General features: G+C 33.9%; 9 protein-coding genes and 8 long non-coding RNA genes across 17 annotated transcripts; 9 read left to right on the forward strand and 8 right to left on the reverse strand.

The window, feature by feature from the left end:
* Positions 1-87: 87 nt before the first annotated feature.
* On the forward strand, positions 88-1,624 carry SPOM_SPNCRNA.4062. Its single transcript, NR_193423.1, has one exon. It is a non-coding gene; the product is annotated as a non-coding RNA (long non-coding RNA).
* sdg1 (acetylase Sdg1) lies at positions 503-1,359 on the reverse strand. Its single transcript, NM_001020062.3, has one exon. It carries the CDS (start codon positions 1,249-1,251, stop codon positions 544-546), a length of 708 nt encoding a protein of 235 aa, NP_594634.1. The 5' UTR covers positions 1,252-1,359; the 3' UTR covers positions 503-543.
* A 1,001-nt stretch (positions 1,625-2,625) lies between the features above and the next one.
* bun62 (WD repeat-containing protein) lies at positions 2,626-5,038 on the forward strand. Its single transcript, NM_001020063.3, has one exon. It carries the CDS (start codon positions 2,943-2,945, stop codon positions 4,572-4,574), a length of 1,632 nt encoding a protein of 543 aa, NP_594635.1. The 5' UTR covers positions 2,626-2,942; the 3' UTR covers positions 4,575-5,038.
* SPOM_SPNCRNA.4063 lies at positions 2,930-3,454 on the reverse strand. Its single transcript, NR_193424.1, has one exon. It is a non-coding gene; the product is annotated as a non-coding RNA (long non-coding RNA).
* On the reverse strand, positions 4,877-6,476 carry SPOM_SPNCRNA.1001. Its single transcript, NR_149840.1, has one exon. It is a non-coding gene; the product is annotated as a non-coding RNA (long non-coding RNA).
* Positions 5,101-6,597, forward strand: pby1 (tubulin-tyrosine ligase). Its single transcript, NM_001020064.3, has 3 exons — positions 5,101-6,099; positions 6,152-6,235; positions 6,294-6,597. The coding sequence occupies exons 1-3, from the start codon at positions 5,140-5,142 to the stop codon at positions 6,459-6,461; spliced, it is 1,212 nt and encodes a 403-aa protein (NP_594636.1). The 5' UTR covers positions 5,101-5,139; the 3' UTR covers positions 6,462-6,597.
* An 88-nt stretch (positions 6,598-6,685) lies between these two features.
* icp55 (peptidase Icp55) lies at positions 6,686-8,827 on the forward strand. Its single transcript, NM_001020065.3, has 12 exons — positions 6,686-6,865; positions 6,911-7,013; positions 7,063-7,083; positions 7,123-7,149; positions 7,185-7,198; positions 7,247-7,279; positions 7,323-7,450; positions 7,490-7,873; positions 7,935-8,012; positions 8,056-8,277; positions 8,327-8,434; positions 8,479-8,827. The coding sequence occupies exons 1-12, from the start codon at positions 6,694-6,696 to the stop codon at positions 8,647-8,649; spliced, it is 1,461 nt and encodes a 486-aa protein (NP_594637.1). The 5' UTR covers positions 6,686-6,693; the 3' UTR covers positions 8,650-8,827.
* SPOM_SPNCRNA.4064 lies at positions 7,337-8,774 on the reverse strand. Its single transcript, NR_193425.1, has one exon. It is a non-coding gene; the product is annotated as a non-coding RNA (long non-coding RNA).
* On the reverse strand, positions 8,789-9,487 carry emi5 (succinate dehydrogenase subunit Emi5). Its single transcript, NM_001020066.3, has 2 exons — positions 9,049-9,487; positions 8,789-8,992 (listed from the first exon to the last, which is right to left on the reverse strand). Exons 1-2 carry the CDS (start codon positions 9,339-9,341, stop codon positions 8,866-8,868), a joined length of 420 nt encoding a protein of 139 aa, NP_594638.1. The 5' UTR covers positions 9,342-9,487; the 3' UTR covers positions 8,789-8,865.
* Positions 9,488-9,530: 43 nt separating this feature from the next.
* acp1 (F-actin-capping protein alpha subunit) lies at positions 9,531-10,852 on the forward strand. The gene is made up of 3 exons (NM_001020067.3): positions 9,531-9,640; positions 9,687-9,880; positions 9,945-10,852. Exons 1-3 carry the CDS (start codon positions 9,571-9,573, stop codon positions 10,449-10,451), a joined length of 771 nt encoding a protein of 256 aa, NP_594639.1. The 5' UTR covers positions 9,531-9,570; the 3' UTR covers positions 10,452-10,852.
* On the reverse strand, positions 10,625-12,739 carry til1 (tRNA(Ile)-lysidine synthetase family protein). Its single transcript, NM_001020068.3, has 3 exons — positions 12,299-12,739; positions 11,766-12,253; positions 10,625-11,706 (listed from the first exon to the last, which is right to left on the reverse strand). The coding sequence occupies exons 1-3, from the start codon at positions 12,372-12,374 to the stop codon at positions 10,900-10,902; spliced, it is 1,371 nt and encodes a 456-aa protein (NP_594640.1). The 5' UTR covers positions 12,375-12,739; the 3' UTR covers positions 10,625-10,899.
* Positions 11,213-11,414, forward strand: SPOM_SPNCRNA.4065. Its single transcript, NR_193426.1, has one exon. It is a non-coding gene; the product is annotated as a non-coding RNA (long non-coding RNA).
* On the forward strand, positions 11,868-12,394 carry SPOM_SPNCRNA.4066. The gene has a single exon (NR_193427.1). It is a non-coding gene; the product is annotated as a non-coding RNA (long non-coding RNA).
* A 46-nt stretch (positions 12,740-12,785) lies between the features above and the next one.
* Positions 12,786-14,109, forward strand: pet801 (putative S-adenosylmethionine transporter). The gene is made up of 4 exons (NM_001020069.3): positions 12,786-12,826; positions 12,883-13,039; positions 13,185-13,639; positions 13,726-14,109. Exons 1-4 carry the CDS (start codon positions 12,803-12,805, stop codon positions 13,888-13,890), a joined length of 801 nt encoding a protein of 266 aa, NP_594641.2. The 5' UTR covers positions 12,786-12,802; the 3' UTR covers positions 13,891-14,109.
* SPOM_SPNCRNA.4067 lies at positions 14,045-14,830 on the reverse strand. Its single transcript, NR_193428.1, has one exon. It is a non-coding gene; the product is annotated as a non-coding RNA (long non-coding RNA).
* On the forward strand, positions 14,482-15,840 carry nod1 (the record flags this gene model as incomplete). The annotated part of the gene is made up of 1 exon (NM_001020070.3): positions 14,482-15,840. The coding sequence occupies exon 1, from the start codon at positions 14,581-14,583 to the stop codon at positions 15,838-15,840; it is 1,260 nt and encodes a 419-aa protein (NP_594642.1). The 5' UTR covers positions 14,482-14,580.
* SPOM_SPNCRNA.4068 lies at positions 15,047-15,585 on the reverse strand. Its single transcript, NR_193429.1, has one exon. It is a non-coding gene; the product is annotated as a non-coding RNA (long non-coding RNA).
* Positions 15,841-15,999: the final 159 nt, after the last annotated feature.

The raw sequence follows: 15,999 nt of genomic DNA on the forward strand, positions 1-15,999 counted from the left end.
TAGTATGTGTTATAGTAATACGTTATTACTCTAAGTACTATTGTTTTTTTCTGTCTTTTACTGTCATTAAATATTTTTAAATTTGTTTTTTATTTGCAAGATGCTGTATTTTATTTATTGATTCAGCTTTGATTCACACTCGTTAAACGTACTTTTGTAGTCGATCGATTGTGTTTTTACAAGCATAATTGACGATAGTGAAATGAGATGCTCACTTAGTATTCACTAACATACATCAGTTATATAATATTAAGTTTACATTCAAATTGTTTTGTACAGTCTAGCGGGTACGAACTCTTGAACATGGAGCGGACGTAATGAAATAGTTTCTAAAACTTTTAACAATTATTCAACAACACGGTGGGTCTAGTTTTTGCCCTAGGTAGAAATTTACTTGAACGTCGTGAAATTCTTTCGTAACTATTTCACGAAAAAAATAAACACAAAACAAAAAGATTTAAAATATGAACATACAGCGAAAAACAAGTTGTAGCTGCGCAATTACATGCACGAAAGGGTAATATTTGCGGAAAGTTAAATAATCTATCTTCTATTTTCAAAACCAGGTTGTTCGCTCAAATTCTTTTGAAGCACTAAACGGCGCAATCCGAAAAACGATAGATAATCGAAAGCTTCATCAACTACAGGAGTAAAGTCTTTTCTTTCAAAAGCCTTCAACATTGGGTCGGTTGAATAAACTCGTGCTGAGACCACGTCAGCACCCATCTCCTTCGCCTCACGAAGTGCTGAATCTAGGAGATCAAACGCATACTGATAAAATTTAGGAATGACAGTCCAGTGGACAATAGTTGGTGTGTTTTGGTATGCACCAGGAGCATTTGCAGGCAAGATACCTATAATACCAATAACTCGTTCTTTGTCAATGCGGGCCATATAAAAATGTTTAAGATTCTCTTCAGCCAAGCAGCCGTCAGGTTGATTGTCTTCAGTGCTAATCTTTGCATACACATTTCTACAGGGAAATTCAATCAACGTCAAAAAGACAGCGCTAACCAATATTAATAAAACAAAAGTTCGTAATTTTGTATTTCCTTCTACCATGTTTGTTAAGCGATATATCCCCATAAACACCAAACCAAAAACCGCAAGATACAACGGGTGCCAAAAGATTTTTTGAGAGAGATTTCTCGATTGACCGTTCAACGCATTCATGGCAATCGATCGAATACTCGACAGCTCCGCAAGGGTGGGACGACGAATATCAATTCTTTTACGTTGCACATTCGACATTTTTATGTAATTAAATATTCTTTTTTGCTAATCTTTTTAAAATTTATTGTCACAATATTTCTTTTACAATTACCTTCTACTGTGAAATTTAAGAAGATGGAGGTTCGTAAGTGGAGTAGGTAAGAATGAAGCCATTATACCACCATAGATTTACCCAACCCTTGGTTGTTTCAGTCAATTTTTGCGAATTGTAATTTCATACAACTAGAATTTGATCAAATCTACCCTCTTATTAAATGATTGAGATTATTGATTCTATTGATAAATCACATTTAGGGTCAACTAGCTTTTAAAATGTTTTTAGGAATAGAAAAGAATATTGTGACGATCGAAGTAACATTTCTAGCTGAAATAACAATTGGATTTATAAGCTATATCTTCAGTTACTAAATAATTAGTTTCTACAATTTTTTTAGGCTTGAATATTAAATCTTTAAATAATTCCTAGGATAAAAAGAGTATAATGTATACATAGGAACAGAATATACATTTAAAAAAAATGGCAATTGAGTAGAGAAATAGGGAAGGTAATAATGCATCGATTAGATTGCATAACAAACTTTACATGAATCCGAAAACCAAGGATAGGAAATCCATTTACAGTATTTTTCACTATATAAATTAAAGCTTCATAGATTACACTACTTTCAGCGTGCCTATTTTGACCAAGAGTGAAAATATACTACACTCACAAAACGTATAAATGCTGAATTTTCACTTCTTGCAAGTTACAAATATTGCAAATTTCACCGTTTTCGAAATTCTTGTATAATAGGGCCTTACTAACTAGCTCATAACATTATAAAGCTATAACACAACGATAAGTTTTTTGAGTGATCAAAATTATTTTACACAGTTAATTTGCCAATGATTTGGTTATATTAAGAATTATAGATACTAAATAGTATTACACTTTACGAATAACTTAAAAACTATACTAAAGAAAGAAGTTCCATTGCATTATCCTTATTCTTAAATAGCTTTTGAATATAAAAAAGCAATGAAGAGTACCCAAGGGGACAGAAACGTAAATAATTCCTGACACGTAGTATATAGTGATGGTTAACGGGATACAATATAATCGTGCAAAGTGCTAATAAAGTTTTGTTTCAAAGCAATGCAGTATGTATCTGCTATATTTTAACGCAAGTTTAAAGAGTTCTTTATTTGAACTATTTAATGAGTTTTAAAAAATGTGATTGATCCAAATATTGCAAAGAATAGTGTATTGAAATATTTACCTCAAGCAGCTTCAATAAATGTTAAAATGAAACACATACCCTTTTATTAACGTAAATTGGGTTTGTTCTTTAATTAGCGTTATTTATGTCGCTTTCATATTATAAGTGACACGCTACTCCTTTAGAAGATTTCAACAAACTGTACGGTCGAGCTAGTCGGTTAAGAACATTTTACGATTTTGCAGGAAATTCAGTCTTCTGCATAAGTTTTAATTATAAATTAATTTGTTCGAATGCGATTTCGTATACTCCTATTTTAATTCTCATTGATTAATAAAAGAGAAAGCAGTAGCTTAAAAATCGCTCTTCTTACTAGATTCACTAATTTAAATACATTTCTTAATTGTCTTTTACGACTTCATTGAATAGAAACTTCTCAGTACTTGAGGTCGTTACCATTTGGATTGTTTCAGCAGAACTTTCACTTCTTATCCTTTACCTAACTATATTATGCAAACGATGTCTTCTGGAATTGCCCGTCCGGTTCTGTTTTTAACTGCTCGCGAGGGAGAATATGTTTTGAAGGATGAATTTCAATTAGGCAGTTCATCACGTTCTACTCCTCAAATTACCGGTTCACCTTTAGATCCAAACACGCCTGTAAAACGTCTGTTCTTTATGCGGATAAATATTGCTCAATTCTCCCGTTGGGATTACCCCTATCCACGAGAATATATTGAAGAACTTAAGAAAATTCATGGCGTTCATCATGTTGAAGAGAATAGAGATGTCCCCTCAATTCTTGAAAATTATCGCAATAGTAAACGAAAGTCCCACAACTTTTCTTCCTCTAACACTCCTTATTTGAAGCTTCACAGACCGGCCTCTCGTGCTGGTGCTCCTTTAATCAATGCTAAATCCTTTATCTCCTCCCTTACATTTCATGACAACATAGTACGTTCTTTTCAGCCTTCTATTCATGGTAAAACCTTTGTGTTTGCTAATCACGAAAAATCGTTTTATTGGCTTGATGTGAGTGCTGCTAATTCCCATTCTGCCTTACTCAAAATGGAATTTCCAAGGGCATCACCTGTTTGCCATGATATAAATTCCTTTACTAAAAGTCCCAAGGGCTTGGACGTAATAATTGGGTTTGATACAGGCGACGTACTTTGGTATGATCCTATTAATTTCAAGTATTTACGCTTTAACAAAAATGGACAGCTGAATAGCTCCTCTGTTACCGCTATAAAGTGGGTTGCTGGCAAAGATTCTCAATTTTTGGTATCTTTTCGCAATGGTTGGCTTGTGCTTTATGACAAATATCGTCACGAGCAACCACTCCATATTGTGGTACCGGAAAAAAACCTAAAATCTTTATATCTTAGTTCTCCAGGAACCTTTAATATTCTCATAAGTATTAATCACCGAGATGACCGTAAACTCAATCCGGTTGCTTGCTATGCATTTTCAAAATCACCGATTAACGGCTTTTGTTTCAGTCCCGATTATCAATACCTGGCACTCGTCTCTGAGAGAGGAACATTGAAGCTTTTTGATTTTGTGAAGGAACACGTCCTTGATGTTTTTCATAGTTACTTTGCTGGGTTAACCTGTGTCACCTGGTCTCCAGATGGTAAATTTATCGCTATAGGAGGTAAAGATGATCTGGTTTCAATATACTCCTTTCCTTTACGAAAGTTAGTAGCTCGCTGTCAAGGCCATAAATCTTGGGTCACCGATGTGATATTTGATGCTTGGAGATGTGATGATGATAATTATAGAATAGCTAGTGTAGGACTCGACAGAAAACTACTACTCTGGGATTTCAGTGTGAGCGCTATTCATAGACCCAAGTCTGCAGTTTATTATGTGAATCATCATTCTAATAATTCTAAACCAGCTATAAGTGATTTTGATGATGTCGGTGATTTAACAATGGGATCAGAAATTGACAATTCAAATTATGTGAACGGCGATATTACTATCCATCCTACATTATCTCGTTCTTTAATACCTGTTATATCACCTATTACCATTTACGATGTCGATGATAGTCCTCTCAGTTCCGTCTTCTTTGATCCTGACTGTATGATAACATGTGCTACAAACGGAAGAATTCGAACATGGCAACGTCCATAAACACACATTAGATGCCTTAAGTTTTTGGTTCATTGTTTTCTCAATATTATAGTACTTACTGTATAACTATGTTTTTTTTTCTTTTTTCAAATACTGACGTTTGGTTAACAGTGATTATAGCTCTTTTGCTACTAATCTTAAATCTGTATATTTAAATTTTAATTTGTGTTTTGAGTAACACTTTTCAATTTTTCAGTTGGTGTGCTAGCTCATGCTTTTTCCCTTACATATTCAAGTCTTCTCTTTGTTTTGCAAAAACAATTATTAAAGATATGCAAAGTTCATTAACAGACTGTAAGAGAAGAGTTATTCATTTCAGAGCCCAAACTATAAAGTATTAGTTATATTGTCAATAGATGTTATCGTTAAAGCCCTTCTTATTCCCAATATGACAAATCTTAATGAAGCTATCCAATTTTAATGTTATTTGTAATTTTTAGTATAGTATGTATTTATGATCTATTTTTTCTTTCACCCTACTAAAGAATTGCGCTTTTATATTTTTTAATATTCGTTGTATCCTCCTACCCCAACTCTAGAAAGTCCAAAGAAGGTAGTTTCGTACATGTCTTCTACTAAGAAAGACATAAAAGTTTATGTCAACTATCGTGACGAGTATGCAGAGCCAAAAATCATATCTGCGTTGAAGAATAGTGGAAAAGAGTTAACTTTTACAAATTCAGCGAAGGAAGCAAATTTTCAATGGGCACAGTACGAAGATATCGACTTTGACGAAGTTTACAAGAACCCAAAAACAAAACTTTGCTGCTCTTATGTGATTCGCAAGGCTTTAATCAGGAAAGAATACCTCTGGCGTACTGTCATAACGTACCTGGCAAAACATCCGGATTCAATATTGTCTAAATCGGTGCCTGAAGCCTATTCTTTGGAATTAGACTATGCAGAATTCCTTGATGATTCATTAATGGAAGCTTATGAACTTCGTCAAGAACTGGAGGAAAATGCTACTAAGAACATTTCAGAAAAACAATGGTATATACTGAAACCCAGTATGTGTGATCGCGCTCAAGGTATCCGTTTATTTTCTACAATTGAAGAACTGCAAGCTATATTTGATAGCTTTGATGATGAGGAAAGTGAATCTGAAGAAGCTGGATTGGAAGAAAAAGGTGATATAACTGTCGCTTTTAATAACAAGATTGTAATTAGCCAAATTAGGAACTTTTTAGTTCAGAAATATATATCTAAACCTCTATTGTTAGATCACCGAAAGTTCCATATTCGTGCATATGTCTTAGCTACTGGTGCTTTGTCTGTATATTTGTTCAATGAAATGCTGTGTCTACTTGCAAGAGATAAATATAAAAAGCCCACTCCTGATCCTGATCTTTTGTTTTCTCATTTAAGCAATACCTGCTTACAAGGCGACAACGTTGAACAATCATCTATAAGAGATTTTTGGAATACTTCCATTGAAAATAAAGATGATATATTTAAATCTATCCTGAATATTATAGGAGATGTTTTTGAGGCTGCAGCAACCACACAAGGGATTCATTTCCAGGTATCTTAATATTGTGATTGTTTCATTGTAATTGCTCTACTAACAACTTTAGCCTTTAGAAAATTGCTTCGAAATATTTGGGGTAGATTTTTTGGTTGATTGTGAGTCTCAAGTTTATTTATTGGAAGTGAATTCTGTAAGTTGGATATCTAATTATATGTTTTCTGTATAACTCATTCTTATTAACTTAACAGTATCCCGATTTTAAACAAACTGGCAAAAATCTGTCGAATATAATAGAAAATTTGTTTTCCGCTGTTGTGGAAACCGCTATCATTCCATTTTTTGAAAGTTCTACAAAAAGAAATGTGGATTCAAAGTTAACTCTTGCAAAAAAGTTACAGCTTTTTGGTTTTAGGTGATACATTAATATAGTGTTTAATTTAATATGCGTTAGCACTAAAATTTTTGGATATTCAGATATTCATGACGCTAGATGTGTTTTAAACATTAAAATGTTGATAAAGTTAATAAAATGTAAAACAGAAAATCTAAATTTTATGAAAATTCCGTCTTTACTCTACTACATTATTATCTAGATTTCCAATTGATGCTTATTATAATTGCTTATACTATCCTTGCAATTACCACGCTATGAGCGGTTATATCCGGACTCTCTTTATTCGTAACAGATTCTCAAATTATCGGCTTCGTAGTCAAATTATTAAATATAAATACTCCAATGTTTCATATCTAAATAAAAGCGCTTTAAGATGTGGACAAGCTACTGATTCGACTCATCCACACATTTTACAACCTGGTGAATGTAAGCATAGCTAGCGGCATGTTTCAGCTGTCTAATTAAATTTAGTAACTCCTCGGATATCTGCGCAAGAATATAAAACTAGGAGAGATCGAGTCGCTTCTCTCTTAGAAGACAATGACTTTATGATCGTTACGTCTGCTCCAGTAAGGTAAACACTTTAAAGTCATGAGGAAAAACGTCTAACCGAGTATCTACAGACATATGTGTGGTGCAGCTTTGTAAGGTTTTTTTTGGTAACACGAATTAACAATTTGAAGCTATGAATACCACCAGGATCCAAATTTGTAAGATTTCAAAATTGATATCGCTAACGTTGTAGTTATTATTTAACTGGTAATCGAAAGAATTAATTTTAGTTTCATTTTTTAACTTTGAATAAAGGTTGCTTGGAACCAAATGCTGTACTATTAATGTGTAAGTACAACTCAACAACAAATCGATGTTAACAATTTCCAAGTTAAAAATGGAGCAAGTGGAAGTTATGACTGTTCTCTTTATCTCCCATCGAAGAATCCATACATAGAGAAATGGGAAGGACTTCGAACAGGTTCAACACTTGGGAAAAAATTATTTCAAATAGAAAATGTAAGCCGAACATATTGTTATTAAGGTATTAATTATTAGGTTTATGATTCTAGTCTAGCTTCCTCGGTTATAAACGCTCTAGGAAAAAAGTCGAATAGGATTTTTTATAATTACCAAACCGGATACCTCTCAAAAATGCCAGCTGCATCCGCTCCTGAATTCATACAAGATACGCTTACTAAACTCTTTAGAACCTCAACCCAAAGGTCGGTAGATGAACTTCTTCATCCGCTTAGGAGCATTAAAAGTACGGCTGAATTGGAGTGCATGAAAGAAGCAGCCAATATAAGTTCAAATGTTTACAGGGAAATTATGCGGAAAAGATTTGAGAAAGAAGCTGAAATGTCCGCGGAATTCAATTATCGGTTTTGTATTGGAGGCTGTGATAGATCCGCATATGTGCCTGTAGTAGCAGGTGGAAAAGTAAGTAATCAATTCCTGAAAATGCTGAATGCTATTACTTTAAGCTTTATTAACAAAGAAGAATGGCTTGACTATCCATTACACAATTAATAATGATATATTCCGTCCTGACGAAATGGTTTTGGTAGACGCTGGCGGTGTAAGTGCCTTCAATTTTTTGTCAATTAACACTTGCTTAACAGGAATTCGGTGGTTATGTAACAGATATCTCGAGGACTTGGCCCATCAACGGCAAATTTAGTACTGTACAAAGGGATTTATATCAAGCAGTTCTGAATGTGCAAAAGAAATGTATTAAGTATTGTTGCACCAGTAATGGCTGGAGCTTGGCTGATATTCACTTTGAAAGTGTTAAATTAATGCATGAAGAATTGAAGCAGGTCGGCATTCATGGAACTAAACGGGTAAGTTTGCTACTTCGCAAAATATTCGTACTAACTTCCTTGGCTATAGGAGATTACAGATATATTGTATCCGCATTCAATTGGGCATGAGATTGGACTAGAGATTCACGATTGTTCTACGAATAATGGTTACCAACCGTTGCGCAAAAACCAAGTTGTAAGTTGAAGTTCTTTTCAGATTATTTGCTAAACGGGGTTTAGATTACCATAGAACCCGGACTATATGTTCCAGAAGAAGACGGATGGCCTCAATGGGCTCAAGGAATAGCTATTCGAATTGAAGATAGCGTAATCGTTGGTGATGACAAGCCGTTCGTATTAACTAGTGCTGCTCCAAAAGAAATTGAAGAAATTGAAGCTTTGAAAAAGTAGAGATTGTGTTACCTATTGACTAAGAATTAGGACTACATCTGACTATCGTAGAATAAAAGACATTATTTTTGGACTAAGTTTCTTAGAAGTAAGATTGAAGGGAAAAAAATCTATATATACTGTTAAATTTTAATCATTACACGAATTTTTTTTTAATATTTTATTGAAAAGTCAACGTCAAAAATAAACATTAGTTTAGAGAAACAAGAAACGTTTTCAAAATAGTTCTGGCATTCGAAGTGTATGATTCCTCTGACTTCGACAGTATTTGCTCAATTCCTTGAAGACTTGACTCGATTTCCACTTTTCAGGTGCTTCCCTTTCTCCTGAACACCAGTATAGACTAAAAATTGGACGTTAAAATAGCGCACATTAAGTATATCAAGTTCATTTACTTACATATCCCAATCGGGCTCATCTAATAATTGATCATACTCTCGCAGAAGAGATACTGGATATTTATCAATCTGATCTTTGGCGAAATTAGATAAAAGCAAATCCGTTTCCAATATTCCCCGTTTTCTAGATTGATATTTAAGTCTTGCCAACATTGCGTCTCTAGTCTCGTAAGAGCGATTCACCCTTTTTAAATCACCTTTGGTATGCTCGAAGCGAAGTTGAGGCATTCTATTCATACATCTTGCACTTCTTAGAAGCGTCGTGATATTAGATAAGTTTGTCTTCCTTAACATTGTTGATATTTTCAAATGAACAACTAAGCGATTAACCAGACGACCTCCGAGGCTATATTTACTTATATATGAATAAAAAGAAAAAAAAATTAGGTTATAGCTCCTTTTTTTGGAAGATTTGGTAGACTATACAACTCTTTGGTGATAGTTTTGCGGCATTGTCTTCACCATCCGTATTCGTTTCTTACCATTCACCATTGTCCGCACCACATTATAGAAATTTCGAAAGATGGAAAAGGAGGCAATTTACAAACTCATTAGAGAATCTCCTCCAGGAGAAGTTAATCAAGTAGTTCATGGTTTGTTAAAGTGCTGAATACCTCAACATTCTAATGCATATAATAGATATACGCGACATCGGTCTAAGTGATGAGGAAGCAATTCACGAACAACTGAAGCTTTATCATGAAGACTACAACTCTTCTGTCAGCATATCGGATGACGAAAAAGTAATTATTTCAGCTGATAATCGTCTAGAGGGCAATCGCTATTATGATCAAGTTTTACAGAAATCATTTACCATTAATTATGAAACTATGGTAAGGTTAAATTTTTCAAATCTTTTTTTTGTGATAATTGTTAAATAGCTAACAGTATTCATAGGAAGCTGAAAACGTTGAAGATTATACCGAAGCCATAAAAATTCCCGATGAAATAGTAAAGCAAATTAAAAAGGTTGCTTCGGATCACTATCTATCTGATGTAACATTTGGAATCATCAAAAAAAGCGATGAAGTGGAATCGTTTACAATTGTTTTGGTTTCTTCAAAGTATAATCCCAAGAACTATTGGAACGGTTCGTGGCGCTGTATATGCAATTACAACGTTTCGGAAAAGAAACTGGAAGGCAGGTCGCATATTCGTGTTCATTACTATGAAGACGGAAATGTTTGGTTGGATGCATCCCGTCCTATTTCTGCTACAGTCGAGGAGACCAGTAAGCTTTATGAAGTGTTGGCTCAAGTCGAAAATGGAATTCAACAGTCCTTCAACGTTGAACTTTCTTCACTTAATGACAAAAAGTTTAAAGAATTGCGTCGTCAACTTCCAGTCACTCGCCAGAAAATTAATTGGGAAAACGTTAGTGGCATCCGTATGAGAAATACTTGAAACACTTATATGTGTTTATAAATTTTGGAAATTTTTTTGCGACGATATTTTTTAAGACGGTGATTCAAGCTGTTTCCTTTTCCTTCTTCCTAAATACATATACATTGTCGCTCGATATACGACTAATAATTACTAGTCGTTTACTTTCTAAAACTTTACAAGAGCAACTCACACGCTCTTTTCTTAAACTCTTATAAGTTTTAGGAAATTATTTTTTTACGATCAATAATACAAGTTCTTCATCATTTTTTTACCGCTCGTCACCAGTAATTTAAGGGCGTATTACTTTTTGTGTGTAAGCATCAGTCGTGCTATTTATCACCAGAATATGCTCTGAGCATCTGACTTTCACCTCTGACTTTGTGATAATATAAATAAATAATGAGGCATTATTAAATCACAAATCTTGTATCTCTAATTAACATTGATTTCATGGTTCAAGCAGCAATTAAAGCTTGAACTTGTGTAGACAGTTTGAGATAATATCACTTCTAAAATTAAACCCAAAAGTAGGTATTCCAACTAACTTATCGTTTTCTTCCGACAAGACTGGAATAGTAAACCTGATATGGCCCGGAACTTGTATACAAAATTTAAGAAACTCTTCCTTACTCAAAAATCCCTTCAATGAATTTAGATCTTTGGAAAGCAACGGTCTAAGTATAAGTGTAGTCTGTGTATTTTTGCAACTGTACTTTATCCAAAACCTGTGATCCCATAAAACATAACGATCAGGATTTATGGTTATAGTTTTTTTTTTCAATTCAGCTTTACTAAATGGTTGTCTGGAAATTTGGAGTTGTAATTTAGTGTCGTCCTTTATAGAAGAGGAAGTGAGTAGACATTTAGCAATTGTTAGCTTTTTTCCATCAAAAACTGAATTACAAAGGCTTACAACAGAAGATCGTTTAATCTGTCTGCAACTTGTAGTCAATGTTAGACACCTTAAGAGCAATTCTTCCTTAGTAAGATTAGAGTGCTTTTTGAGCTCATTTTTTGAAAAGCATAAAGATAATGTACCAGATGGCTGATGGTAGCTCACAATATTATCTTTTAGTATTTCATCAACTTTATTATCTATGTTCACCTGTAAGGACTGAAACGCGGTAGCTAGTTTTGTAGCCTCTACGGTCAATGCGGCATGTTGGTTTAGAAATCTTCGTATTGCATTTCGAGGGGTGAGATTTATATCAGCATTTGTTGGATCCTCTTCCCAAGCAATTCCATGTTGTTTTGCGGTATTTAATATTTGGTTCTTCAATTCATAGGTTAGCATAAAAGTTTAATCCACAATGCGAATTTAATTTATATTACCTTATAATATGGAAGTAATGGGCGTAACAGTTCTATATTTGAAGCCCCACAAATTGAGTCAGATTCTGGTATCTGCGATACTGGTTTCATTGCACACAATCCACCCCATGTTCCGGGTTTACGTCTTAGCAATCTCATAAATATGGTTTCTGCTTGATCATTGGCATGATGTGCTGTGCAAATATGCCTGATATTGTGTGTAATACAAGCTCTAGTCAAAACTTGATATCGATGCTCTCGAGCTATTGTCTCAAGGTTTGTTAAAGAGTGAACATCATCATTACCCCAATTGATGTTGAGATAAACATTTGGTATTAACATACGATTCAAATTCCAGATTGTTTGTAAAGCCTCTTCAGTGCTATTCTTACGAATTCGATGATCAACCACAAAGGCAATAAATTGATTAGGCCATCCAAACATAATTTGCGATTCCTTCATGAACCAAGAAAGTAGCATGCTGTCCACTCCCCCAGACACAGCTATCCCTAACTTATTAGTCTTAATTATGATACAATACAAAGTGTTCATACCAAGCCGCCTGTGACCAACCCTTCGTCGTATACTAACAAGACTGTTATAGAATTCTTTCAATTTGATAGTATCCATTGATTTTGAGTTTTTCTAATCATATAAACATTCATGCAACACAGAAAAGTCATTACATAAGGAAAGAATCCACTAAACCTTTGGTGACTTTTAAACAACAATAGCTATTATTGTAATTGTACTATCAAAATATTGAATTCATGCAACATATAAAAGAGTATTTATCGCTATAAATTCAAATCAAACATCAGATGATTTTTAACTATGTTTTTAGTAATTCGTTTTCCTTTTTATACTTGATGGTGAATGTGCAATGTAGAATCAAAGAAATTATGTATTGGAATATATGCTTGTACTGGGATGTATTTAGCAAATTAATTATATACAACAAAGTATGTCAATTTGGTAGAATTCATATTTTTCATGGTAAGAACCGACACCAACTTCTTAGAACGTGTCATTTCACTCCCTCAAAGCGCCATTCAGCAATGTCATTTTTTGAAGCTCTGGGTGTAAGAAACAAAACAAACATAAATAACTATAATGAGGACTAATCAAAAATTTCTAGGCAGGAATCTGTGCTGGATTGGCAGTTGATCTATCCTTGTTTCCTATTGATACACTTAAAACTAGACTACAAGCAAAAGGAGGATTTGTAAAAAATGGAGGGTTTCATGGTGTATATCGGGGATTAGGCAGTATACTAGTTGGCAGTGCCCCAGGAGGTATGAAAAAAAAGAAAGAAAGTAATCTAAATGTATGGTTTCTTTCTCTGGTCTTAACAAACGATAGACACTTATTAAATTACCTCTTATAATATATTACAAAGTTCACAAAGTGTATAATAAACTAACTCACTAACGCTACTAGCCTCTTTATTTTTTACTACTTATGAAAACATGAAATCCAGATTATCCCAGTCTGGCCTTGGACTATCAGATCCCCAAATTCATATGTGTTCAGCTTCTCTAGGTGAAATTGCGGCTTGTATAGTTCGAGTCCCTACAGAAGTAATTAAGCAAAGAGCACAAGCTTCTGGTGGAACATTATCATCTAGAAATATTTTGCAAACGATTTTAAAATCTAACAATGTCTGGCGCGATTTTTATGCTGGTTATGGAATCACTATTGCAAGGGAAATCCCTTTCACACTAATCCAATTCCCAATTTGGGAGCACCTGAAACTGAAATGGAGAATTAAACATTCTCGAAATAAGAATTTAGCTCATGAAGCAGCTATCTCGGGCTCCATTGCAGGTGGAATAGCCGCTGCTTTAACAACTCCATTTGATGTTGTTAAAACGAGAATTATGACATCTCAGCAGGTATGTGTTTGATTTTTTGATTAAACTAAAGAATTTTGCGCGTGAATCACTACCTTGATATACACTTTTGATACTAATTTGTTTAGCGACTTTCTTATGTGTTTACAATTAAATCGATAGTTGCCCATGAAGGCTTTCTTGCTCTTTACAAAGGTATAGTTCCTCGAGTCTTATGGTTAAGTGGAGGAGGTGCTATTTTCTTAGGCTGCTACGATGTCATATTGAATTTTATGAAAGCCGAAGGATTGTGATTGAAAAAACTAGTCATAATTTAGTTTTTAGTACTTTTTGGTTGCATACAAAAATAAAAGATAGAAAATACATTCCTTTGGCTAAGCCGCGTTTTATAGAAAGAATATCTTTAATTTCAACATTTTTTGGAAGGATTCCTTACTATAAAATATCAGTTGCAAAAAAAATTAAATCATTTTCTACTGAATTATCCACTTGATCAAATATTATAACGGTGTACTATAATGGAAGAAAAAATTGTGTTTAGCATTAATGAAGTGCTATTGTAGAATTGCTGAGCTATAAAAATGAACACATCTTGACATTACTGTATGCTCGATGTATTTGGAATCAATAAATGATGAAACAATGAAGTTTCAAACTAACTAGAGTTGTGTTTATACATAGTGCTCCATATAAGATCAAACATATCCACGAACGCTCAATAAATGTTTTATTGGTGTCTAACAAATTCTTCATGATTTGGAAACTTTATTTAGTTAAAATACTTAGCAATTTATGGTGAGACATCCATCCAATCTCAAATTTTTTCTCTATTCGTAAATACTTCTGTTTAAGCAACTAGACGAATTTTGGTTTCAAACTTCTACAACGCAATTCTAAAGTGAAGATTTCCTTGAAACGCTTATCTACTATTTGTTGATTGGGTGTTCCATACCGATTGAAATTTACTTTTCTGATATATTTAAATGGAAAAACCATTGCCTAATCCGCCTATTCAAGAAAGTTTACGAAAGCAATCCCCCCAAGACGCTGTTTACGATGATTTGGTTTTTGGTTTAAAACGTTATGAAGCGGCTTTCTCAATTAAAGACAGTATTGAAGATGTTCTAGCAAATTTTTCTAAAGACGAGGAAAAGGAAATGGTTTGTCTCAGTACGTCGATTGCAGAAAATCCTTATCAATCGCTTTCATTAGAATCTGTTCCATCCAAAATACTATTTGGATCATTTTTATTTTATGTAAAGGATCGAATCCCGGAGAAAGCTGGTTATATAATTGAAGAGCAGTTCTGTAAACGACTTCAACAAATCGATTACGATGCTTATTCTTTCTCACCAAAAGAGTGTAATGAAAAATTAAAAAATATTTTCTCTGAATTCTCTCAAATGAAGCTAAAAATGTTGTCTGTTTTTTTCTCGATTGTACAAATTTTGCTTCCTAAACTCAGTGGAGATTATCAGGAACATGTCCAATTTTTTGCTTCTATATCGGCTGTCGTAGCACCGAGGGGTTATGTTTTTGAAATCTATCATGCAGTTGAACATTTATCTCTTGAAGCTAGGGAAGTTTTTCAGCTGCACCATCCTCCTTCCCCAAAACAAACAAGGCGGGTCGTTTCTGAAGGACCTCTTAATGGCGTAAACTACAAGCAAAACACTACTAACAACAGAGTCTCTTCTTTTCAAAATTCTCAATACTCTACGCTAAATAATTTCCAAAATAACTCTAATCAATCACCTAACTCCAATGATTTGCAACCACTTCAAGCTGAAGCCTTTCACTCCGCACATAATGGGTATTCTTCCTCTACACTCAACCTTAATTCTGAACTAAATGTAATGAAAGATCACGATCTACAAGCTCCGATTCCGCGTGCTTTAAAGCAGCATAAACTTCCTCCCATACCCGTACCTGAAGTTCAAACAACTAATATTGGTTATCAAACTGATTTACCATTGCAAAATCCCAATGATAACTTGGTATCTTTGGCGATTTATGAGGCACTTTACGAGAAATTTCTTAAAGCCTGTAAAGATCTGGAAGAAGTTTCCAAGTCATATGAGGAAAGCCGTGAGGAGATTGAAGCTTTGCATGAAACATTTACGGAGGAAGTGACTTCTTTTCAAAGTACTAAGAGATTGAAAGAGGAAAAAATTATTCAAGAAAAAAGTCGGGTTGATAAAATGATCGACGAATATCGTCAAAAACTTTCAGAAAGCACTTAACACTTTTACGTTTAATTATTGGAAATTTACTTATATTTTTAGATTGTTATTAACTTTTTATTATGTTTATGACTTGTTAACTGCTAACTTATATGCATGTTCCACCGCTAACGTCACAATGATGGATCGGTATTATTGTAATAGTTTTGCAATTTAAAT

Source organism: Schizosaccharomyces pombe (assembly GCF_000002945.2).
Source record: "Schizosaccharomyces pombe strain 972h- genome assembly, chromosome: I".
NCBI lineage: Eukaryota > Fungi > Ascomycota > Schizosaccharomycetes > Schizosaccharomycetales > Schizosaccharomycetaceae > Schizosaccharomyces > Schizosaccharomyces pombe.